This window comes from Artemia franciscana, chromosome 10, assembly GCF_032884065.1.
Source record: "Artemia franciscana chromosome 10, ASM3288406v1, whole genome shotgun sequence".
Lineage (NCBI taxonomy): Eukaryota > Metazoa > Arthropoda > Branchiopoda > Anostraca > Artemiidae > Artemia > Artemia franciscana.
In genome coordinates, this window is record NC_088872.1 from 24,716,126 (window position 1) to 24,743,123 (window position 26,998).

General features: G+C 35.8%; 1 protein-coding gene across 1 annotated transcript in view; it reads right to left on the reverse strand.

Moving 5' to 3' along the window:
• LOC136031958 (uncharacterized) overlaps nucleotides 1-24,597 on the reverse strand; it is a 96,590-nt gene extending 71,993 nt beyond the window's left edge. Inside the window, exon 1 of the mRNA XM_065711970.1 lies at nucleotides 24,454-24,597. Within this exon, the coding sequence (XP_065568042.1) occupies nucleotides 24,454-24,528 (75 nt within the window). The 5' untranslated portion in view covers nucleotides 24,529-24,597. The remainder of the gene's footprint in view (nucleotides 1-24,453) is intronic.
• Between the last annotated feature and the right edge of the window lie 2,401 nt (nucleotides 24,598-26,998).

Sequence of the window (26,998 nt, forward strand, 5' to 3'; positions counted from 1 at the left end):
TTTAAAATAAATTCAATTTATAATAGTTTAATTAAAGACCAGTCAAAAACTTCAATGAGTATTGATTTGCATAATTGTCCTGAAACAAGTAATAACCTTGCGAACGGAGGTCAAAGCATGGTCATTGCTGTAAGAAGTCAACGGACGGCAGCTAAAATAGCAAATGAAAAAATCCATTCAATTTATAATTCATAATTGTGTTTCATTAACCTGTAAGATTTTGATTGGATTTGGGGGTTGGGTGACCTCTTTTTCGTATTGTTACAAGTATTTATATTTTTCATTTTTGATAGATCCCCATTTATACAGCGATTGTGGCAGAGGAAAGTGCCAATAGAAACAATTATTGCAGTTTTTTCTAAAGTTACAGTCAAGTGCGGGAGTGTTTGTTTTAAAAATGTGAGTTCTTGTTTCTTTTATATTTGATTGTTTATATTTTTAGTTTGGTTTAGTTGTCGTGGCATTTTTAAAATGTCTTAAAAATAGTCTTAAATTGTTGTAATTTTCTCCCTTTTTGTTTTTTTTCCCGTTGAGAAAGGCTCCCGGAGGTGGGGCCGAAATATTCGGAGTATTTTTATTTTTTGTTAGTTAAAGTGTAGTTTTTATTTTATTTTGTTGTCACTGCTTTATTTAAAAAAATTAAACCCGTTTTTTCTTCAATTATTTGTTTCGTAAATGGAAAATCAGTGTGGTCTAAGAAATTATTTAGTGTAATTTTGGTTTTATCTACAAATAGCTGTATTTTTTTCTGGTGTGTTTTGCGATTTTGACGATGAATACTGATCATGATTTTGAATTGTAACAATATATAATTAAATTCTTTATGAAAGCGGGGAAAACGAATTCTTAAGAGGATGTTCCTGAGGTGTCGCTGAGTTCACCAGAAGCATTTGATAAATGGTGCATATCATCCTCACACAAGAGTTGGGTATGTCAGAGCTTTGTGCGAAGATCATTCCCAAAATTTATCCAACAAATTGTTCAGCAATTGTTTAGCTTATTTGTCAAACAAAAGGAAAGCGTTTATGTCAAGATCGAAAAAAAATTTTGATATTTTTCAAAATCTGATTACGGGGATTAAAACTGGATTTCCGAACACAATTTGGAGACTAAGAAGCAGAGCCTGCAATAAAACCCATGCAGATGAACTGTCAACGAAAAATGCCAAGATGTCTCGAAATTAAAAAGCAAGGCAATGCTGACGGTTTTTTGTTTCACTTGGAATAGTGTTCATAGAATTTGTGCTGTCCCAAAATTTAATAGTTTTGAAACAATCAAATTAAAAATCTTGGAAAATTGGGGATTTTAAGCATGGACATACCTGAGATGGGTCAAAGGGGTTAATAATGCTTCTAATTTGATGTCCTTTGTACCTTAAAGAGTGATAAAAACACCAAAGAGAACTGGCACCACTTCTAAAATTTAAACCCACTATTATATCGGGAATACCGGAACTAGAATGCAACCCCAACCCCCATGTTTACTTCATGAGGTAAAGAGGACTGTCTGAAGAATTAAAAAATAAGAAGATCTCTCCAATTTTCTCTTTTCTTTCTTTCAAGGTATAAAGTCTGGTTTACAACGGAACTAAATTTAAAGTATATATTATTGATAGCCTCGTTTCCAGAAAAAAAGAAATGGACAAGTTCAGCTCCGGCAATATCAAAGAAATCAGAAAGACCAGCGGTTTGATCTTTTTCGCTGTGGCTGGTGAATTGGTAAAAAAGTTTCCTTCGATCTGATAGGTTTTCTCCTTGATTTATCAATACAAGAATATTTATCGAAAATTGTTTGAAATTTCTAATGCATATTAGCTTATGTGAAACTAGGACTAAAACATAGAACTAATAAAAACTACTCGACTATGACAGAGCTTTGAAACTCCCTGTAGACTGTCTTTGACAAACGAACAAACAATGGATTTCCCTTTCTGGTAAATTTACTGAACAAACACATTTTAAATTAAAAAATCGGTCTTCTTCAGAATTTTAACTCATTAAAACGTATGAAAATCGCAGCTCCATTAGGTAACCGCTGGGAATGAACGATTATCCAGGCTTTCTTGTGGGGAAGAGATGCTGAAAAAATTTCGTGATCGAGAGAAATTATAAAACCAAACCTGTGGCTCCTAGGTTTGGCAAATCACTGGTGTAATTTCATCTTGTAATTTAGGGGTCGTTACCGCTTCCGTTTGTGTTTCTGTTTCTGTTTTTTTTTCGCCATTTTTTTCCTGTTTTTCTTAGAAAACGGAAAGAATAGAAAACAGGTGGCCATTTCGTCATTGCCGTTTTTGTTTCTGTTCTGTTTTATTTCTTATCGTTGATTTCGTTTTTGTTTTTCTTGATACCGTTTTTCTCCTTTTTCTGTGTTTTGGTTGCGAATAGAATCATATCGCATTCTTGCCACTTTTGTTCGATTTGGACACTTGCCGTGTATAGAGTCTGGATTCTTGATAATCTCAAATCCAAACGAAATCCAAGCATCAAGGGTGATTTTCGTCAGTTCAGAAAAGGTCTGAATGAAAAGGACCTTGTAATCAGAGAAATTCAAGTAAGTAGATATTTAAGGTAGGTTAATGTAGCTACATAGATAGACTAAATTTTAAAAAGTCTTTTTCAACTGAAAGTAACTAGCAACATTAAAACTTAAAAAAAAAATCTAATTTATATGAGGGGGTTCACCCCCATGACAATATCTCGCTCTTTACACTATACTTCTTTTAGCACTTTCAAAATGTATTCTAAGTAAACACCCTTTGTGATTCAGAGGTCATTTTTAAGGAATTGGAACAAAATTCAACGTGGTATTAACGGTGGGTGATCCCCCTCACATATGTAAAAATTTCTTTTTCTGTTTTGTTTCGTTTTTCGTTTCGTTTCGTTTTTGTTTCTGTTCTGTTTTATTTCTTATCGTTGTTTTCGTTTTTGTTTTTCTTGATACCGTTTTTCTCCTTTTTCTGTGTTTTGGTTGCGAATAGAATCATATCGCATTCTTGCCACTTTTGTTCGATTTGGACACTTGCCGTGTATAGAGTCTGGATTCTTGATAATCTCAAATCTAAACAAAATATTGTTTATTTTGAGACTAATTTTGATTAACTCCTCAACCCCCTGTTTTATCCCCAAATCATTACTGATGAGTGAAGATTTTTTAAAAAGTATCGAGTGGGAGGAATTATTAAATATATGCCAACCTAAAGCAGAATCAAAGGAGGTGTTGGAACTATTTGAAATTAATGCCTTGTCTATGTCCTTTTTATGTTGTTGTAGCCATTTTTCGAGATTCTGATGGGTCCGGCCAACATAGTAATTTCCACAGTCACAAGGTATTTGATAGACCCCTCTTTGGCGAGTAACTGGGGTCTTATCTTTACCGGTATTTAAGAAATTAGTGATTTTTAAATTATTAGTATAAACTACATACAGATTATTTTTTGTGCAAATATTTTTTTTATTTTGTTGTGACTTTTGGGATATACGGAAGATAGATAATATTTGATGGCGTATCAGTAGCATCACAATGTGAAATATCTTCTTTGATATTACAAGAATATACCAAAGGAATGGTGTATCCATTACCAAAAATAATATATCTGATGAATTTTATTTCTGAATTTATATAAGAATCGGAGCAAATGTTCAGGGCAAGATCAATGAGAGAAGTTACAACTGCTCTTTCAACTTGTCCCCCTCTGCCAATATTGGGAAATGGCTTTACACAGCTTTCAAACCTTTATTGTATTCCCAAAATTCCTATATTCGTAATTCGGCAGATTTAGTTAAAAAACTTAGTAACACAAGTATTTCATAAAACACAATAGTTAGTAGTTTTGACATTGTCTCCATGTATACAAATACAGATGTAACTATTTCTGAGGAATTATTAAAAGACAAAATAGAAGAAAATTACCACTTAATCGAGGTCTCAGCGACAGGAATTGATTCTGAAGTTTTAATGACTCTGGTTAAAATTTGTAATAAGTTTTCTATGTGTTTTCAATTTCACGATTCTTTTTATCAGCAAAAAAAAATGGATTACCCATGGGGCATCCTTATCCGGGCTACTGGCAAATATTTATGTCGAGAACCTCCAAAATTGGGCATTAAATTTGTATTTTTTAAAACACGTCTATTGGGGTTGATTAAATGGATGACGTAATTTCACTTTGGAATAATGGGGGAGGTGAACTTCGGGGCTTCTTAGATCATCTCAACACTTATGACCGAAACTTGCAGTTCACCCTAGAAGTTGAAATTGAAAATAAACTACCGTTTTTAGATGTTTTAGTTATTCGTAATGCTGATAAACTAGGTTTTACTATCTATCGAAAGTCAACACAAAACAATAGATATCTTCACTTTGATTCAACTCACCCCCCCCACAAGTTAAAAGAACAGCTGTAATTTCTCTCATTGATCGTGCCCTGAACATTTGCTCCGATTCGTATATAAATGCAGAAGTAAACTTTATCAGAGATATTCTTTTTGGTAATGGAAACCCCGTTCCTTTTGTCAATAAGATAATTAACCGTAGACTAAAAAGACATTCTTGTAAAATCGAAGAAGATATTTCACAATGTGATACTACTGATAAACCCTCAAATATTGTCTATCTTCCGTATACCCCAAAAATCACAACAAAATTAAAAAATATTTGCACAAAAAATAATCTGTATGTAGTTTTTACTAATAATTTAGCCATTCCCAATATTGGCAACGGGGGACAAGTTGAAAGAGCACTTGTAACTTCTCTCATTGATCTTGTCCTGAACATTTGCTCCGATTCGTATATAGATGCAAATATAAACTTTATCAGAGATATTCTTTTTGGTAATGGATACCCCATTCCTTTGGTCAATTAAATAAAAAAAAGTTTTTTTTAATGAAAGTAAGGAGCAGCATTAAAACTTAAAACGAACAGAAATTACTCCGTATATGAAAGGGGCTTTTCCTCGTCAACGCCCCGCTCTTTACGCTAAAGTTTTTTAATGTTTTAAGAAGTAGAGTTAAGAGAAAGAGTCAAACTACATCCCTACATCCCTAGGGGGGTTTCCTCCCATGAAACTTATATATCAATATATATCAAAATTCCATTTTTTAGAGTTTCGGTTACTATTGAGCCGGGTCGCTCCTTACTACAGTTCAATACCACGAACTGTTTGATAAGATAATTAACCGTAGACTAAAAAGACATTCTTGTAAAATCGAAGAAGATATTTCACAATGTGATGCTACTGATAAGCCCTCAAATATTGTCTATCTTCCGTCTATCCCAAAAGTCACAACAAAATTAAAGAAAATATTTGCACAAAAATAATCTGTATGTAGTTTTTACTAATAATTTAAAAATCACTAATTTCTTAAATTCCGGTAAAGATAAGACCCCAGTTACTCGCCAAAGAGGGTCTATCAAATACCTTGTGACTGTGGAAATTACTATATTTTCAGGACCCATCAGAATCTCGATAAATGGCTACAACAGCATAAAAAAAACATAAACAAGGCATTAATTTCAAATAGTTCCAACAACTCCTTTGATTCTGCTTTAGGTTGGCATATATTTAATAATTCCTCCCACACGATACTTTTTGAAAAATATTCACTCATCAGTAACGATTTGGGGATAAAACAGGTGGTTAAGGAATCAATCTAAATTAGTCTCAAAATAAATAGTAATATTTCTTTGAACAGGGACTTGGGGGAGTACTCACTAAATACTTTATACTCAAATTTAATTAAAAATGATATAACAAAATACTTTACTAAACCGATTTATAATAGTATTGAACCAGTTACGAAAAGGCCTTTGAGGCAGGCTGCTAAAAATGCAAGGTTGGCTCTGAGAAATTGCATTTAATTACTTTTTTTTGTTTTGTTTGAATAAATCTATCATCTCACTTCACTCTTTTTGTCAGTCCTGGTTTAACCTCGTTGAAGTAAGGATGGTAGGGTTGTTTTAAAAAAGTTTTTTTTTAAAAACATTATTAGTTTTAAATCTCGCAGTTTAATGTAAGTTTATTTATATATACATATTTTTTTTCTTCTCTCTTTCTCGTATTGCGCTGAAGACGGCCCTGGACATAGGGGCGAAATATTCACAGAATTGATTTCCCCTGTCTTGAAAAGATTTTCCCTATTGTTTCTACTTTGTATTTGTTTGTCATGGAAAGGCAGCGTGGTCTTCGTCGCTATTTTATATATATATATATATATATATATATATATATATATATATATATATATATATATATATATATATATATATATATATATATATATATATATATATATATATATATATATATATATATATATGAAAATAAGTTGTCTGTCTGTGTGTCTGTCTGTGGATCAGGTGACGTCATGTTTCTGTGTCAGCTGACGTCATGAAGTTAGTTGTCGTCATTTTTGCTATGACGGTGACGTCATTAAAGATATTTAAGACATATATGTTCACGTAGAAATCTATTAATGTTTAAGTTTAAAATGACTGATGAACTTACAATGGCAAAAGCCGATGAAGATGCTCAAAGAGTCTATGCCAAAAAACTTGCTGCTGATAGAGAAAGTCAGAAAAGAAAGCGTGCCGAGGAATCAAAAGAACAGCAAGGAAACAGGCTTGAGGCTAAAGAACGCAAAACCGCGCAGTTAGATGAAGATCCACCTGGACAGCGAGAGTCAAAACATATCAAAACTGAAAATGATAGCGATGATGATTGGGTTTGGGATTCTGACTCGGATAAGGTCATCAATGCCTACCAGATTTTAGTTAAAAAAAACAAAGGTTCGGCGATATGTATTTCATAGTGAAGCTGAAAAATAAAGAAGAAAAAGAAAACTGAAAAAGAAAAAATGTAAAAAACTAAAAAATACTAAAAAGAAAAAACACTCAAAGAGAAATTACAGACCGGGACAGAGGGAATATAAATAACGACCGGGACACTCAAAGAGAAATTGCAGACTGGGATACCGGGACGCAAATGACGGCCGGGACACAGGGAATATAAATGACGACCAGGACACAGGTATTTAAGAATATCGTTCAAAGACAAATTTTTAATTGTAAGAAGACCGTTGAAAGAAAAATTTCTAATTGTAAAATGACTGAAGAACCTACAATGGCAACGGTACCACCATCGAAGTAGATAACCAGTGGGTTGTTCCATATTCCCCATTAGTGCGAAACGTCAACCTCAAGTCAAATTCGTGCATTTTTGGCATCATTTTAACAACTTGCTCTCCATCAGCTCCTACAGAGTTATGGGAAAAATATAAGTCAAAAATGTCCGAAGATATACTCCATCGAAAACAGTTAGAGACGTCAGATATGACTTTTGATTTTACATCAGAAATTTATAACTACACTTTAGTTATTATAGAAGATTTGTGCGTACGTATGGCAAACAAACCTCTTCAGGATTTGGGAATGCCTTCACCTAACCGTATCGCTGCTGTTTCGACATGTGTAGAATTGGATCGTGAAAAAAGTTACAGTACGAATGATCTATTTTCGTATGTACAAAATAACATTTCCAAGTTAACGTCAGAACAAAAAGACATTTATGATACGATAGAATCAATTTCAGGACGTATTAAACTACCTGCTGATTTCTGTAATTTAGTGACGTCCAAAAATTAATTGATTGAAAAAGTATTTCCGAATATTCTAAAAAATTATAAAAATAATAAATGGCTAAGTGAAAGAGCGATTCTCGCACCCAAAAATATAGACGTCCACGAAATCAACAATATTGTTTTGACCAAGATTCGAGACCAGGCAGTCCTTTACAAGTCAGTCGACACAGTTTCGGAACCAAATGAAGCGGTTAATTATCCATCTGAATTTTTAAATTCCATAGATCTTTCAGGGTTTCCACCACACGTGCTACAACTAAAAATAGGCGTACCAATAATACTTTTAAGAAATATCAACCCACCAAAGCTTTGCAATGGCACTCGACTTGCCGTAAAAAAAAGAATGGAAAACCTAACACTTTATATATATTATATACTTTACCCTATCCCCACCCTGTAATGTGCAAATGTATAGCCTGTATCATATGTTTTCAAAGCATTTTGCCATGAGTCACTATTGTTTCAACTCGGGTTCCTGTTAAACTAAATTAATTTTAATTTAAACTCATGGGATGTATACAATTTGTGCTATATAGATACTTATCTCTTATACCCACCTCACTCAAGAGGTGAAATTAGGTTAATTCTAATGAAATATACCTAAGTATTACGGAAATATAATACTTTAGAGGCAAATTCTGGCTATATATTTGCACGTTCGGTGGCGGGGATGGGGGGGGGGGAATTGGAGTAAAGAGGCTGACAAACAATGTGTAATTTCATCAAAATCCTGGTGGGGGGCAAAGTTGGGGCCAATTTTCTCAAATCAAGTTAAAATGACGGGTACAAAATAAAAAAAAAATAAGCCATTTGGTACCATAAATGTAGCCTACTAGTACTTCTAGTGCTCTTTTTCTGTTGATGCTGGAATTAGGCAGATTTATCATAGTTTTTACAAGATTTTGGAAGAAACAAAATTTCAGCTGGGGGGAGGCAAACTGAGGCCTATTTGGTGTTTTTTGGGGAATGTTTGGTCTTTTTTATATTTGATATTTTTTTAATCAATATTTTTCAATGTTCATTTTACTTTTATAAACCTAAAAAACTGAGAAAAACGGAAGTATCTGTTAAAACGACCGTTAAAAAGAAGAAAAAAAACAGGTCGTTTCTGTTTTAAGTAAAAAACAAAAAAAAACAAACAGAACTCCCTTTTTTTCTTGGTTTCTGTAAGAATCTGTTTCTGTTCTGTTTTCTAATCAAAGATCTTCAAACATTTCTGCCAGAGGGCCACGTTAACTGCCAAAAAGTACTTTAGGGACCGGCTACACACTAGATGTTCCAACGAGAAAGAATCAAACATGGATGTTATTTTTAATTATTTGTTTCATATTTCCATATGCATAATTTTAGTATTATTTAATATTATATTTAAAGTTATTCAATAACTTTATCGGTACACTACAGATTGACACCTGTATAAATGTGAATGGTGAAATTGTTTTCTGAAAGCCAAATCTATATATATAAAAATTTTTTTTTTCGACTGACGTCATGTTTGTCCACTGACGCCATTATAAGGATTGAGCATTATGACGTCATGTATGTATTTTGTATGTTTGTATATGACGTCAAAGGCTTCGTAAATGACGTCATTACAAGTATATAAGAAGGCGTTTCAAAGAGAAATTTTTTGTATATATCTTAAAATGACAGAAGAAACAGCAGAGGAAGCTGCTCAAATAGTTAATTCAAAGAGAAATTTTAGTATAAATCCTACAATGGCATAAGAAACACTATGAAATACATATCGCCGAACCTTTGTTTTTTAACTAAAATCTGGTAGGCATTGATGACCTTATCCAAGTCAAAAACCCAAACCCAATCATCATCGCTATCATTTTCAGTTTTGATACGTTTTGAGTCTCGCTTTCCAGGTTGATTTTCATCTAACTACGCGGTTTTGCGTTCTTTAGCCGCAAGCCTTTTGGCATTAACTCTTTGAGCATCTTCCTCGAATGCAAAGGATTTTCTGGTCTTCAGAAGGCATGGGGGTTGTCAGCCCTGCTCGTATTAGTTTGTGCTCGTTTTGAATATGACGTTTTGGTTATGTATTGCAATTTTTGTTCTTTTGATGGCTGATTCTTTTGATTATTGATGGTTGATCTGTGGTAGTATCCGCTTGGAAGATTATTTGACTTTGTCTCGGTTAATTTTTGGTTTAATAAAGCACCTTTTACTTTTCATTTAAAAACTGAATTTATGGAAAAGGTTTTTTTTTTAATTAAATGCTGTTCGTTCTTTCTTGACATAGTCTTTTTCTTGGGGATAGAAAATAACCTTATAAATCTTTAAAAAAAGGTTTAATGGCGTGGTTCCGCTATATTAAGATTTTCTTTTCAAAATCCTTTAAGGGCCCACCAAATCACAATATCTTTGTTTGTTACGTAATAACAAATGCTTACTTTCGCATGTTATCTTTGCTTGCTACATAATACTTTCTCATATTCTTAAAAAAATGACGAGGGCTAGGAAAAAACCTCCAGGGCCCGCTAGTGAGGAACCTTTAAGGTGCAGGATACTCCACTAGTGCCCAAGTACCCTAGCATCCAATTCCAAAGGGGGTCCCTAGCAACCAATTGTAATGGAGCCCTAGCAACCAATTCAAGCGGGGGGCCCATAGCATCCAATCCAAACGGGCTCCCTATCTTAGCCACCGAAACCCTAGCATCCATTTTCACTGGGGGGTCCCTAGCAACAAATTCAACCGGGGACCCTTGCAAGCAATTCAAACGGAACTCTAGCATCCATTTTATGCGGTTACCATAGTATTGAATTCTATTGGAGGCACTAGCAACAAAGAGCACCTATACCCCTAGCATCCAATTCTACCGGGCACCCTAGCGAGCAATTCCAGCCAGCAGGCACTTTTTACATAATGGGTATTGCTTACATTTGGCTGTTACGTAAAGGGACTTGTTAGAGCCCGCTAGTCAAACGGGGTGTCCCGGCTTGTAATTGAGAAGGGGGGACGCACGTGGGTGTTACGTAATAACGGTGAGCACATGGGTGTTAAGTACTGACGACGTACACGTGGGATGTAACAAAATACTTTAAAAGATTTCATTTTCTTTCATGGTATTTTCTCCTTCAATGTGTTTTTTCTTTTTGAGATTTCATTTTCTTTCAAGACGTTTTTCTCAGGGAACCTTTAAATTCTAAATATATTTTGTCCACATGAGGATTCGAAAGGTATTCACCTCAATGGAACTGTGCCTTGGACATCTGGACTATGCAGGTCTTTCTATTATTTTGATTCGGCTAAAAAATTTTACATGATAACCTACTGCACGCAAGGAAAACCCCTGTTCACGCATACTAGAACGATTAAATGGCTCGTCTGTTTCCTAACCATCATCACCGAGCCGTGTAACTATCAAGCAAATCTACTGATTTTTGGTCTATTGAACATATCCGCATGGTACATTCCATTAGTGCTCTAACATGACCTAGACATAATAAATTTCAAGGCAAATGTTAAATAGCATCGGCTTTAGATATTTCATTACGTAAACGGTTAAACATCGTAGTTTTATCCTGAAACAAGAAATCTAAAGGACACAGACTTTTTATTGTACATACAACTTAAATTAAAAAAATTAAGCATTGTTAAAACACGGAAAAAGCACTTAAAACACAACAAAAAAAAGTGAGAAGAAAAAACTTGTAAAGGATAAAATATAAGCAAAAAATCATGAATTAAAGAAAGGTGGTAATCCTAGCAAGCGATTTCAGGGGTAAGGGTATGATATTAGCGGTAAATTTAAGCCATAATAAGAGCTATTTCAGACAGCCTTTAGTGAAAATACCACATTTCTTTGAGCCAAGAAAATACATTTTCATTCCACCGTGCCAATATATGGCTAACCCACCCTTGAAAGCAATTCCAGGGGGTTGGGGTTGTTATTTGAGGTACAATGAAAATTGTACCTCAATGTTAAAAGGGTGTACCTCAACTGTTAAGAACTATTAATTAGTAAATCTAAGAGGTATTTCTGAGAGGTCATAGTGGACATAACGTGTTTATTTGAGTCAAGAATATGCATATTCACGCCACCGTGACAATATGTGACTGGTCCACCCCCTAGCAATCGATTCTAGACGGAGGGTTTGTTATTATACATAAATTTAATCCATATTAAGAGGTATTTCTGAGAGGTTTTAATGGGAAGTCTATGTTTCTTTGAGCAAAGGCTATACATATTCACACCACCGTGGCAATATATGGCTCGAAAAACATAGCAAGCAGTTCAAGAGGGGGGAGTTCTTATTAGAGACAAATTTAAACCATACTAAGAGTTATTTCTCAGGGCTACTAATAAAAATAACTCGTTACTTTGACAGGGTGTTATACTTAAGTCTCCCTCCACGGAAAAATTCTTTTAGCACCTCTCACCTTAACTTCAACCCGTAGAATATGCTAGTCCTGGCAATTCACACCACCATGGCAATATGTGGCTGCCCCATGGCTTGCCGATGATGCACATTACCATTCCTAAGAAATCTCCCGAATATTTTCACGATAGAAATATGATTTAAATCCAAAGGTTCATGTTTTAATAGAAATTAAAAATCCTTGATATACCATGTCAATTCACACCACCGTGCCACGCTATGACTGGCCCTCTGGCACCCCCTCATCATTCCTAAGGCATTTTCCAGATATGTTTACGATAAAATAGTGCATTAAATCCGTTGATGCATGTTTCCGCAAACCCTTTGTGATACACCATGTCAGTGGTTCACTCCACCGTGCCACACTGTGACTGATCATTCCGGCACCCCCTTATCAGTCTTAAAATATTTTCCAGATATTTTCCTGTTAAAAAAATACATAAAATCCATTGGTTCATGTGTTTTGCAAGCCAACCCTTCATGATACACCATGTCAATTCACACCACAGTGGCGCACTATTACTGCTTCTCCGGCAACCTCTGGCACCCTTCATCATTCCAAAGGCATTTTCGGGGCATTTTCTTACAAAAATATCCGTTTACACTAGAATCGAATGCTTAATCTTAATGGAAAACCCACAATAACGTTTCTTCTGTTGTTTCATGGCTATTGAGACCAGCCTTATACAATCCACCAGCCCGATGGAACCCTCGGGCACACATTATCACACTTCTGGGTTATCAAACGTTTTCCCACAAAAATAAATTTATAAACTAAAAATGATCAATGCTTTTTTATTCGAATAGTGAGAACTTGCCATTTCGTTGTCAGATAAGGATGTTCCATGGCAAATCCCAGCTTCTGACACTCAATACCTGGCATACGACACCCTCAGGCAACTACTATCACACATAAGATATTTTTCGGACATTTTCCTCCGGAAATATCCGTCTACATTAGAATCGCTCGTTTAAATTTAAAGAAAAATTCTGAATAACGTTTCTTCTGATGACTCGTTGTAATTGAAGCCAGAGTGGCCCAATCTAACAGCCCGATGACACCCTCTGGCGCACATTATCACACCTAAGGGTTTTTCAACCTTTCCCCCATAAAAATTATTTTATAAATTAAAAAATACCATTGTTTTTAACTTGAAATGTGAGAACTTGCCATTTCATTATTAGATTGCGATGTTCCTTGGCATCTCACACCTCTTCTCCTTACTTCCAGTGATTTTTGTAAAAAAAATTTCCCATTTATTGTTAAAAAGAAACATTTTCATGACTAAGCCTTTTCGTTATTCTTACAGTATGTAAAAACCCGGGCCAAACCGTATACATCAAGACCAAGCCTTGGAAATCCAGGCAAACTCACAGAAATCATGACTAAACTGAAGAAATCAGGGATAACCTCTAAAATCAAGACCAGTAGGCCTACATAGAAATTATAACCAATGCATAAAAATCCGGACAAATTCATGGAGATCAAAAGCAATGCTTAGAAATCCACAAAAATTCATAAAAATCAGGAGTCAATTCTAGAAATCCAAACCAAACAAAAGACATAAATACAAAAGCTTAGGAATCAAGACTGGTCCACACGAATCCAGAAAAATCCATTAGAAATCATAAACAATGCATAGAAATCCAGGTGAATTCATAAAAATCAGGGTCAACCCTAGAAATCCATACCAAACCTCACACATCAAAGCCAATTCAAAGAATCAAGAGATCAATATGTTGAAATCCAGAACAATCCCTAGAAATCATGACCAGCGCATAGAAAACAACTGTAAACCATAAAAATCAATACCAAACTGTGGAAGTCAAGGTCTACCTCTAAAAAGTATGACTAGCCCAAAGATATCAAGAGATCAGTATGAGGGAATCCAGACCAAACCCAGCTAATCCAGACCAAACCACAGAAATCAATAGACCAATGCATATAAATTTAGACCAAACCTTAGAAATCAAGACCAACCCCCAGAAATCAAGAGAACAATATGTAGAAATTCTGAACAGTCCTTAGAAATCAAGACCAATACATAAAAATCCAGACCAACTTATAGAAATCAAGACCGAACTCTAGAAATCAATTCGTTGTAAAGCAGGGGCCCCCCGCTTGACTAGCAGAGTCCAGCAAGTCCTATTGCTTAACAGCCAAAAGTAAACAAAATCCACACGTAATAAGCACCTGCTGCGTAGAATTTCTCTCTAGGGGGCCAAGTGGAATTGGAAGCTAGGAGCTTCGGTTGGGTTTGACGCTAGGGTCCCCGGTTGAATTGGCTACTAGGCCCTCCAGTAAAGTTGGATGCTAGGGCTCCGGTGGTTAGGTTACCAATGGAATTGGTTGCCAGAACCCCATTGGAATTGGTTACTAGGGGCCCCCGTTGGAATTGGAGGCTAGAAGGGTTGGTGGAATTGCTCGATAGGGTCCTGCGTGTTGAAGGTTCCTCATTCACAGGCGCTGAAGGTTTTTTCCTGGCCCTCGGGGGCTTTTTAAGAATTAGAGAACGTATTTTGTTACGTTTATTTAGCCTTACAAGTAGCTGCAATAAAAGTAGTAGTTGGTGTAGTAGTAGCAGCAGCAGCAGTAGTAGTAGTAGTAGTAATTGTAGCAATAGCAGCAGTAGTAGTAGCAGTAGTAGTAGTAGTAGTAATAGTAGTAGTAGTAGTAAAAGTAGCAGTGATAATAGTATGAGAAATAGCGCACTGAGAATGCCTTTTGATCAACTGATCTTCTCCTTTAGAGCAGTAGCAGCAGTAATAGTGTCGCATTAATAGTAGTAGTAGAAGTAATAGTAGCAGCAGCAGTGTTAATAGCAGAAGTAGCATGTACGTGTTGTCTTTTGGTAAGTTGAACATCCCCCCTCATGATGCCCTGAAAGTTTCATCTCGACTCAGTAACTGCTCCACAAATATTGCTGAAGCGGTTTTTGACAATGTATATGCACATTGTATGCTTTGATTTAGTTGAACTTTCCCTTCAACATTTCTTCAGATGTCCATTTCAATATTCTCAGCCTTGATACTGCTCGCTAAAGAAGCATTTGTTTTAGTAATAATTAAATTTCGATAGAATTTATTTGGGGAAAAGAGAGCGTTGGGGGGAGGATGGTTGCTAGTTGCCCTCCAATCACTTTTGAGTCTTAAAAAGGGCACTAGAAATTTCAATTTTAACAAACCCTGGGTATAACTTATAGCCCCTGTCTTCTGGCTCTGCGGAGTTGTGTCAACGCCGGAGGCATTTGTATATGATCTTTGGATATTTTTGAAAAAAATAGCCTTCCCAAAATTTGTATATCTTTGTGGAAAAGTGGGTGCGGCGAGGGGGGAGGGGTAAGTTGTAATCCGGACATTTTGACTTTTAAAAAGGGGACTAGAAATTTTGATTTTCACAGAAACGAGCCCCCTCCGAATATCTTACGACCACTTCTTCCCTAAGCCTTATGTGCCCCGTGACATAACTTAAAATCCTTGCTCCCAGGCTCTTGAGGTTGTGTTGGCCCTGGAGGCATTGCTATATGATCTTTCACTATATTGAGCAAAATTTGCCACCTGAAAATTTCGATGGGATAAATTTGTCAAAAAGAGTATGGGGTGGGGGGTTGGCTGCACTCCGTTCACTGTCAACTCTTAAAAAGAGACTAGAACTTTAAAATTTCAATGAAATGAGCCTCCTACAAAGTTAATACGCCTTCTCATTCCATATAAACATTGTATTCCCTCGGGAATACAATGTTAACCTCATTTGTTAACCATAGGTAACTACCACAACTTAAAGTCCTCGCTCTGAGGGCTGCGTGTGTTCGGGAGGGGATATCCCTAAAGGCATAATTACTAGGCCTTTCAACGTTTTCGGATATGAGGGGCTGGTTGCCTTTTAAAAAGAGAACTAGAACTTCCAATTTCCAATCAATTGAGCCTCCTCCAATGCTTATTCGACCACCCTTTCCATAAGAATTTTATATTACTTACAACCTTTTCCCCTGGGCTCTCGGGATTTGAGGCAATCCCGAAAGCATTTTTATGGTTTTCTATTTACTATTTTGAAGTATTTTGTTTTCTATAATGAATTATTTTGAAGAACGTAGTTATCTTAAAATTTTGATCGGATGCATTTGGTGAAAGAGGGCCTGGGGGGGGGTCTTTTTACGATCCAATCCCTTTAGATTCATAAAAAGGAAACTAGAGCTTTCAATTTCGAATCAAATGAGTCTTCTTCAAAGTTTATGTAGCCACCCCTTCCATAAAAACCTTATATGCCCCTGGGACATAACTTACAAACCCCTGCCCCTAGGCTCCTTGGTATAGTGTTCGCCCAGAATGCTTTGTCATATAATCTTTAGACTTTTTTGAAAAAAATGGCAATCTCAAACTTTCGATCAGATGCATTTCGATTGGAAAGAGGAGGGGGTAGTTGCCCTTCAACTATTCTTGACTCTTAAAAAGAGTAATAAAACTTTCATTTCCAATAGAATGAGCTCCTTTCGAAGTTTCAATGACGACTGCTTCTATACGAAGGGCTTTCGTAAAAAAATACTTTGTGCCCACATCGTATTTTTTCTCCGCTTTTTTTACCTAAGAGGATTAAAAATAAATCATTCTTATTATTATGGTAAAAAACAATGAAAATAAGTGGGTAGGTATCATTCAAAAACGTACGGCTAATATAAATGCACTAAGTTGAAAGCAAAATTTGTTCACAGTTTTTACTTGTTTTAAATTGAGCGGTGGTGGCTCTCCACTATGTGAGCAATAAAGTAAAACTCTGAAAAATTGTAAAATATTAAACTTTTGGAAAGAGTTTACAAACCACCCCCTTAAGCTGTAAAAAAAAACTCTCCTCTGGGGCTTCTACTTGATCCTTGCAAAGACGGATGATTTCTATTTCGAACTTTTTCTAATGAGCCCTTCTCCTCTATCTCCCCCGCCTCTCTCTCTCTCTCTCTCTCTCCCACCTTTTTATGTTCTGCTTTGCGATGGAATGGATTTGGGCTTGTCAATAATACGGTCATTTCCGTCTGTTGACATCCTTTGCCGCATTCATATCTTATTTGTTATTTCTACGACGTTTCACCCCTGAATTTTTCAAAATCTCATGTGTATGTTTCCTGGAATCATCATTTGCTAAAGTAAATCAATTATACATTTGCTAATGAATAGGCTCGTTAGGATTCACGCTATATGGATAACGATCAAATTCTAGCAACGCTTAACTGTTGTTCGAAATAGATCATCCGTCTTTGCAAGGATCAAGATCTCTTGATTCTTTGAATTGGTCTTGATGTGTGAGGTTTGGTATGGATTTCTAGGGTTGACCCTGATTTTTATGAATTCACCTGGATTTCTATGCATTGATTATGATTTCTAATGGATTTTTCTGGATTCGTGTGGACCAGTCTTGATTCCTAAGCTTTTGTATTTATGTCTTTGGTTTGGTTTGGATTTCTAGGGTTGACTCCTGATTTTTATGAATTTTTGTGGGTTTCTAAGCATTGCTTTTGATCTCCATGAATTTGCCCGGATTTTTATGCATCGGTTATAATTTCTATGTAGGCCTACTGGTCTTGATTTTAGAGGTTATCCCTGATTTCTTCAGTTTAGTCATGATTTCTGTGAGTTTGCCTGGATTTCCAAGGCTTGGTCTTGATGTATACGGTTTGGCCCGGGTTTTTACATACTGTAAGAATAACGAAAAGGCTTAGTCATGAAAATGTTTCTTTTTAACAATAAACGGGAATTTTTTTTAGAAAAATCACTGGAAGTAAGGAGAAGAGGTGTGAGATGCCAAGGAACATCGCAATCTAATAATGAAATGGCAAGTTCTCACATTTCAAGTTAAAATCAATGGTAATTTTTAATTTATAACATAATTTTTATGGGGAAAAGGTTGAAAAGCCCTTAGGTGTGATAATGTGCGCCAGAGGGTGTCATCGGGCTGTCAATTACAACGAGTCATCAGAAGAAACGTTATTCAGAATTTTACTTTAAATTTAAACGAGCGATTCTAGTGTAGACGGATATTTCCGGAGGAAAATGTCCGAAAAATATCTTATGTGTGATAGTAGTTGCCTGGGTGTGTCGTATGCCAGGTATTGAGTGTCAGAAGCTGGGATTTGCCATGGAACATCCTTATCTGACAACGAAATGGCAAGTTCTCACTATTCGAATAAAAAAGCATTGATCATTTTTAGTTTACAAATTTATTTTTGTGGGAAAACGTTTGATAACCCAGAAGTGTATTAATGTGTGCCCGAGGGTTCCATCGGGCTGGTGGATTGTATAATGCTGGTCTCAATAGCCATGAAACAACAGAAGAAACGTTATTGTGGGTTTTCCATTAAGATTAAGCATTCGATTCTAGTGTAAACGGATATTTTTGTAAGAAAATGCCCCGAAAATACCTTTGGAATGATGAAGGGTGCCAGAGGGTGCCGAAGAAGCAGTAATAGTGCGCCACTGTGGTGTGAACTGACATGGTGTATCATGAAGGGTTGGCTTGCAAAACACATGAACCAATGGATTTTATGTATTTTTTTTTAGCTGGAAAATATCTGGAAAATATTTTAAGACTGATAAGGGGGTGCCGAGATGATCAGTCACAGTGTGGCACGGTGGAGTGAACTGACATGGTGTATCACAAAGGGTTTGAGGAAACATGCATCAACGGATTTAATGCACTATTTTATCGTAAAAATATCTGGAAAATGCCTTAGGAATGATGAGGGGGTGCCAGAGGGCCAGTCATAGCGTGGCACGGTGGTGTGAATTGACATGGTATATCAAGGATTTTTAATTTCTATTAAAACATGAACCTTTGGATTTAAATCATATTTCTATCATGAAAATATTCGGGAGATTTCTTAGGAATGGTAATGTGCATCATCGGCAAGCCATGGGGCAGCCACATATTGCCATGGTGGTGTGAATTGCCAGGACTAGCATATTCTACGGGTTGAAGTTAAGGTGAGAGGTGCTAAAAGAATTTTTCCGCGGAGGGAGACTTAAATATAACACCCGGTCAAAGTAACGAGTTATTTTTATTAGGAGCCCTGAGAAATAACTCTTAGTATGGTTTAAATTTGTCTCTAATAACAACTCCCCCCTCTTGAACTGCTTGCTATGTTTTTCGAGCCATATATTGCCACGGTGGTAGGAAAAAACCTCCAGGGCCCGCTAGTGAGGAACCTTCAAGGCGCAGGATACTCCACTAGCGCCCAAGTACCCTAGCATCCAATTCCAAAGGTGGTCCCTAGCAACCAATTGTAATGGAGCCCTAGCAACCAATTCAAGCGGGGGGCCCATAGCATCCAATCCAAACGGGCTCCCTACCCTAGCCACCAGAACCCTAGCATCCATTTTCACTGGGGGGTCCCTAGCAACCAATTCAACCGGGGGCCCTTGCAAGCAATTCAAACGGGACTCTAGCATCCATTTTATGCGGTTACCATAGAATTGAATTCTATTGGGGGTACTAGCAACAAAAAGCACCTATACCCCTAGCATCCAATTCTACCGGGCACCCTAGCGAGCAATTCCAGCCAGCAGGCACTTTTTACATAATGGATCTTGCTTACTTTTGGCTGTTACGTAAAGGGACTTGTTAGAGCCCGCTAGTCAAACGGAGAGTCCCGGCTTGTAATTGAGAAGGGGGGACGCACGTGGGTGTTACGTAATAACGGTGAGCACATGGGTGTTAAGTACTGACGACGTACACGTGGGATGTTACAAAATACTTTAAAAGATTTCATTTTCTTTCATGGTATTTTTTCCTTCAATGTGTTTTTTCTTTTTGAGATTTCATTTTCTTTCAAGACGTTTTTCTCAGGGAACCCTTTAAATTTTAAATATTTTTTGTCCACATTGTGATTCGAAAGGTATTCACCTCAATGGAACTGTGCCTTGGACATCTGGACTATGCAGGTCTTTCTATTATTTTGATTTTGCTAAAAAAATTTACATGCTAACCTACTGCACGCAAGGAGAACCCCTGTTCACGCATTATAACGATTAAATGGCTCGTCTGTTTCCTAACCATCATCACCGAGCCGTGTACCTATCAAGCAAATCTACTGATTTTTGGTCTATTGAACACATCCGTATGGTACATTCCATTAGTGCTCTAACATGACCTAGACATGATAAATTTCATGGCAAATGTTAAATAGCATCGGCTTTAGATATTTCATTACGTAAACGGTTAAGCATCGTAGTTTTATCCTGAAACAAGAAATCTAAAGGACACAGACTTTTTATTGTACATACAACTTAAATTAAAAAAATTAAGCATTGTTAAAACACGGAAAAGGCACTTAAAACACCACAAACGAAAAAACAAAGTGAGAAGAAAAAACTTGTAAAGGATAAAATATAAGCAAAAAATCATGAATTAAATAAAGGTGGTAATCCTAGCAAGCGATTTCAGGGGTGGGGGTATGATATTAACGGTAAATCTAAGCCCTAATAAGAGCTATTTCAGAGAGCTTTTATTGATAATACCACATTTCTTTGAGCCAAGAAAATACATTTTCATTCCACCGTGCCAATATATGGCTAACCCACCCTTGAAAGCAATTCCAGGGGGTTGGGGTTGTTATTTGAGGTAAACCTAAGAACTGTTAAGAACTATAAATTAGTAAATCTGAGAGGTATTTCTGAGAGGTCATAGTGGACATAACGTGTTTATTTGAGTCAAGAATATGCATATTCACGCCACCGTGACAATATGTGACTGGTCCACCCCCTAGAAATCGATTCTAGACGGAGGGTTTGTTATTATACATAAATTTAATCCATATTAAGAGATATTTCTGAGAGGTTTTAATGGGAATGCTATGTTTCTTTGAGCAAAGGCTACACATATTCACACCACCGTGGTAGTATATGGCTCGAAAAACATAGCAAGCAGTTCAAGAGGGGGAGTTGTTATTAGAGACAAATTTAAACCATACTAAGAATTATTTCTCAGGGCTCCTAATAAAAATAACTCGTTACTTTGACCGGGTGCTATATTTAAGTCTCCCTCCGCGGAGAAATTCTTTTAGCACCTCTCACCTTAACTTCAACCCGTAGAATATGCTAGTCCTGGCAATTCACACCACCATGGCAATATGTGGCTGTCCCATGGCTTGCCGATGATGCACATTACCATTCCTAAGAAATCTCCCGAATATTTTCATGATAGAAATATGATTTAAATCCAAAGGTTCTTGTTTTAATAGAAATTAAAAATCCTTGATATAGCATGTCAATTCACACCACCGTGCCACGCTATGACTGGCCCTCTGGCACCCCCTCATCATTCCTAAGGCATTTTCCAGATATTTTTACGATAAAATAGTGCATAAAATCCGTTGATGTATGTTTCCACAAACCCTTTGTGATACACCATGTCAGTTCACTCCACCGTGCCACACTGTACTGATCATCCCGGCACCCCCTTATCAGTCTTACTCGTCGTTTTTTTAAGAATATGAGAAAGTATTATGTAGCAAGCAAAGATAACATGCGAAAGTAAGCATTTGTTATTACGTAACAACCAAAGAAATTGTGATTTGGTGGGCCCTTAAAGGATTTTGAAAAGAAAACCTTAATATAGCAGAACCACGCCCTTAAACCTTTTTTTTAAGATTTATAAGGTTATTTTCTATCCCCAGGAAAAAGACTATGTCAAGAAAGAACGAACAGAATTTAATTTTAAAAAAAACCGTTTCCATAAATTCAGTTTTTAAATGAAAAGTAAAAGGTGTTTTATTAAACCAAAAATGAAACGAGACAAAGTCAAATAATCTTCCAAGCGGATACTACCACAGATCAACCATCAATAATCAAAAGAATCAGCCATCAAAAGAACAAAAATTGCAATACATAACCAAAACGTCATATTCAAAACGAGCACAAACTAATATGAGCAGGGCTGACAACCCCCATGCCTTCTGAAGACCAGAAAATCCTTTGCACTTTCCTGAGATGATAATGGATTGACAATCTAATATACATTAATTGATATTTATTCCTTAGAGTCTTAAAATTTGTGATCTATTAAAGTTCAAGAAATTAAAATATATTTTGTTTTCTTTTGGTTTATTGGAGCTTTTTACCTTTTTTTGAAAAACTGATTTTGTGGGAAAAAACTTTTTGAAAAATTTTTGACAAAAACACACGGATAATGCTATGATTTGAGCCTAGGGACTTGCTTTTTCAAAAAAAACATTACTACTAATTAGTACTAATTAGCTCAGACGAATGAATAAGGTCAGCAGAAACAAACTCATCAATAATTGGTGCATTACGATATGAAGTTGGAAGGTCCACTAAAAGCCTGTATAAGGATAAATCTGTATCAAAATTAGATACGATTGGACTTTGGTTGGCAAATCCACGCTCTTCAGTTTTCTGGACGATTCCAAGAATAAATATTTACTATTAGTGTAATATTTCCTGTAAGCTTTAAAATAGAATGGCATTTTATAGTATGTTAACAATATAGGTTTTTTATCTTTTTGACTTACCTTTCTTCGCCTTACATAAGGATCCCGAATAATTTGAACTTTATTGCGTAATTTCCTAAGATACAAAAGTAATTTTTAAGACTATATATTTTATTTGGCTCGGTCTAATAGTATTGTCGATTGTTTCCTTCGGTCTACTTGATTGGTGAATATATTATAGCCATAGCGTTTCAAATGTTCGCAAAATCTAATGAAAATGGACAAAGGGATGAGAATTAAGTACCAGTCAATAATTTTTTTTCAGAATTTCTTAAATTTTATTGGTAAGTTTAAAAAAAAAACTTAACCCGTTATATTACTACTGTTCAAAATCGAAGCGTTCATGTTATAACTATGATAAATAAAAAAAAGTTTTTTCATCTGAAAGTAAGGAGCAACATTAAAACTTAAATGAACAGAAATTACTATGTAAATTAATGAGGCTATCTCTTCCTCAACACCTCGCTCTTTACGCTAAAGTTTTTTAGTAGTTTTAAATAAGCTTTTTATTTTTCTAAATAAACGACCCTTGTGTCTCAGGAGTCTTTTTTATAGAATTGGGAAAAAATTCAAACTTTAGTGTAAAGAGTGAGGTGTTGAGGATGGGGTAGCCCCCTTCGTATACTTAGTAATTTATGTTCCTTTTAAGTTTTAATGTTGCTGCTTACTTTCAGGTCAAAAACTTGTTTTTATGTTAAATCCAAAGGCATAATTATAGGGATTTATAACTATGACGAACAAAACGGCTACCTTAAAATTTTTATCGGACAATTTTGGGGGAAATTGGGCAGAGGAGGGGGTCTGGTTGTCCTCAAATCTTTGTGGTCTCTCAAAAAGTTCACTAGAACTTTTAATTTCAATTCGAAATAGCCTTCTCTCATTATTCTAGGAACACGGGGTAGGCATGATTACCCCTGAGAAAAACAAACAAAAAAAAACGAATAAACACACATCTGTGATCTTTCTTCTGGCAAAAAAATAGAAAATTTGAAATTTTCTCAGATAAGATGTTGACACCTCTACAATAAGGTTCTCTAATGCGCTGAATCTGGTGGTGTGATTTTCATTAAGATTCTTTGAATTTTAAGGGTTGTTCCCCCGTTTTCAAATACGAGGCAAATCTTCTCACGCTCGTAGCCTCTTATGTGTAACACTAAACTTAAAGAAACCTATATATGTGGGATCAGCAATACAAGTCAACTCTTTTTATATATTTGTTGGTACTGAAATTTTTGATATATTTGTTGGTATTGAAATTCCAATTTTTTAGTTTCGGTTACTATCGAGCTCCTTACTTACAGTTCATTATCACGAACTGTTTGAAGAATAAAAATAATGGTCGAGGAGTTGAATCTTGATTTGCTCCATACCAAAAATTTTGGTTAAGCCGGTGTTAATAACTTTGCGACAATGTCCGTCATGAATGGCCACCTAAAAATGTCCGCCTAAGTTGTTTGTGGGTCAAATCAGTTTTAAAAAAAAACACACCCAAATTAACTTTTTTATTAAAAGCACTGGTAACAACAGTATCCTACGACCCTCTGTTTTATTAATCCCACCCATAGACGCCTAAACAGCGTCCAACTTGAGATAGAGGAAGTTACTACTTTTATAAATCAAAATCTTTGGGATTTTGCTGCTGGTGGCCATCCCAAAAAAGATAAACTTTATGTAGCATTATTAGTTTTAAATAAAGGTTTACTCAGGATTTTTTTTTTTGGAGGGGAGGGGGTACAGAATGAAAACTTTAAAGAGCACACCTAAAAAAAATAGTTTATATAAATTTTTGTTACGTTTCTACGTATCGGAAACAAAATTTTAGCGGAGGGGTAAAACCTTTAACCCCCCTGGATATGGCCTTGTTTTTGAAACATTATTATCACTTACAACAGTTTTTACGATTGAGAAAAAAAAAACATAGAAAATAGTCTTACTATACTATAGATTGCCGAAACGTAACATCCAGTTTTAACACTCATCCAACCAAAACAACAAATTTTAACCCTCATTTGCCGTTTCCTTTATGTAGAAATTTTAATTCAAAGTATATCTACTCTACTCAATAGCCTTGAGTCGTTTACCCAAGGAATAAAATGAAGCATCTATAAACTACATTTGGAAACTTTTACACATTCTTACTCATGTGCAGTGTAGAACTTCAACGCAGAAATAAGTACTTATGTAATTTTATGTTATACTCATTTTTACTTCTACCGTTCCTGTAGCAAAATCTCAAAAGAAAACTGAAATGATGGTGCCGTATAGTTAGGAAAAAACAGTTCAACCGGAAGCTCAGTTTTCCATTAGGCCGTAAACTGGTATATAATTGAAAACACTCAATTTGAAAACGATCAAACTAAACTAGGGCTTCAATATCATTTTGTTTGGTTTTGCAAGTCCCCCAAGTTGTTTCTTTGGTTTAGGATCCTTATGAAAGACTGAGGATCATCACAGGTCCCTATCAAACAGTTCGTGGTAACGAACTGTAGTAAGGAGCGACCCGGCTCAATTGTAACCGAAACTCTAAAAAATGGAATTTTGATACCAATAGTTACATCAAAAGAATCGCATTTTAATGCTGATTTAAATATATAAGTTTTATCAAGATCAGTTATACTCATCAAAAGTTGCGAGCCTGAGAAAATTTGACTCATTTTAGAAAATAGGGGAAAGACCCTGTAAAAGTCATACAATCTTAACGAAAATCACACCATCAGATTCAACGTATCAGAGAACCTTATTGTAGAAGTCTCAATCTCCTATCTACAAAAATGTGGAATTTCGGATTTTTTGCCAGAAGACAGATCACGGATGCGTGTTTATTTGTTTGTTTTTTTGTTTGTTTTTTTGTTTTTGTTTTTCCTAGGGGTGATCGTATCGACTAAGTGGTCCTAGAATGTCGTGAGAGGGCTCATTCTAACGGAAATTAAAAGTTTTAGTGCCATTTTCAAGAGACCAAAAAAATTGGAGGGCACCTAGGCCCCCTCCCACGCCAATTTTTTTTCCCAAAAGTCACCGGATCAAAATTCTGAGATAGCAATTTTATTCACCATAGTCGAAAAACCTAATAACTATGTCTTTAGGGCAGACTTACTCCCCCGCAGTCCCAGTGGGAGGGGCTGCAAGTTACAAACTTTGACCTGTGTTTACGTATAGTAATGGTTACTCGGAAGTGTACAGGCGTTTTCAGGTTTTTTTTTGGTTTAGGGGGGAGAGTTGAAGGGGGGTTACATGGGAGGATATTTCCATGGAGAAACTTCATGGGGGATGAGAATTTCAATAAAGGGGCGCAGGATTTTCTAGCATTATTTGAAAAAGCAATGTAAAAATAAATATGAAAAGTTTTTTCTACTGAAAGTAAGGAGCAGCATTAAAACTTAAAACGAACAAAAATTATTACGCATATGAGGGGTTTACCTCCTCTTTATACCTCACTCTTTACGCTAACGTATTTTAGTAATTTCAACTATATATTCTACGGCCTTTGTGATTCAGAGGTCATTCTCCAGGAATTGGGACAAAATCTAAGCATTAGTGTAAAGAGCGAGCGATCGACGAGGGTTGAACCCCATCATATACGCAATAAAAACATACGAATATAGAAGGTCGTTACGTAAGTTAATTTGTAAGTTACGTATATTTTTTATCAATGAAAACGAATGTAAAAGATTAAAAGTTACAGTTGCTTTTTTAAGTAATCAAAACTTGGAGGGCAACTAGGCCTCCTCCCTCGCTCCTTCTTTCTCAAAATCTTCCAATTAATTGCAATTAATGAATATGCAACTTTCGTTTTAATCATTTATGTGCGGGGAGCCAAGATCAAAACATGCATTAAATCAAAAAAAGCCCAGAAATTAAATAAAAAAACAAGTTTTTTAAATGAAAGTAAGGAGCAACATTAAAACTTAAAACGAACAGAAATTATTCTGTTTATGAAAGGGGCTTTTCCTCCTCAACGCCCCGCTCTTTACGCTAAAGTTTCTTACTGTTTTAAAAATAGAGTTAAACGAAAGAGTCAAACTTTAGCGTAAAGAGCGTGGTGTTGAGGAGGAAAAGCCCCTTTCATGTACGGATTAATTTCTGTTCGTTTTAAGTTTTAATGTTGCTTCTTACTTTCATTTAAAAAAACTTGTTTTTTTTATTTAATTTTATATAAAGGAGGGAAAATTTTCGTTCCGTTTTTGGGCTGCTCTTCACAACGATTGACCTTAGTTCGGCATTTAGACCTTCTGCGTTATTTGTTTACTAAAAATAAATCATTCAAAGTCTTCCCACCTCCTTCAACGTGCATAGTTTCTGAGACGGAGTGACTGCAAATAAAATAGACACAGATCAACGGTGTTCAAAATGAATTATGTGTACTTAATTTAGGCACAATTTTGCGGCTGGGTTGTATGGACTAAGATTTAGATCATCGTTAGATATTTTCAGTTTTATAGTAAACAATACTTTTTACTAAAAAGCAGTCTTCGTGATTCA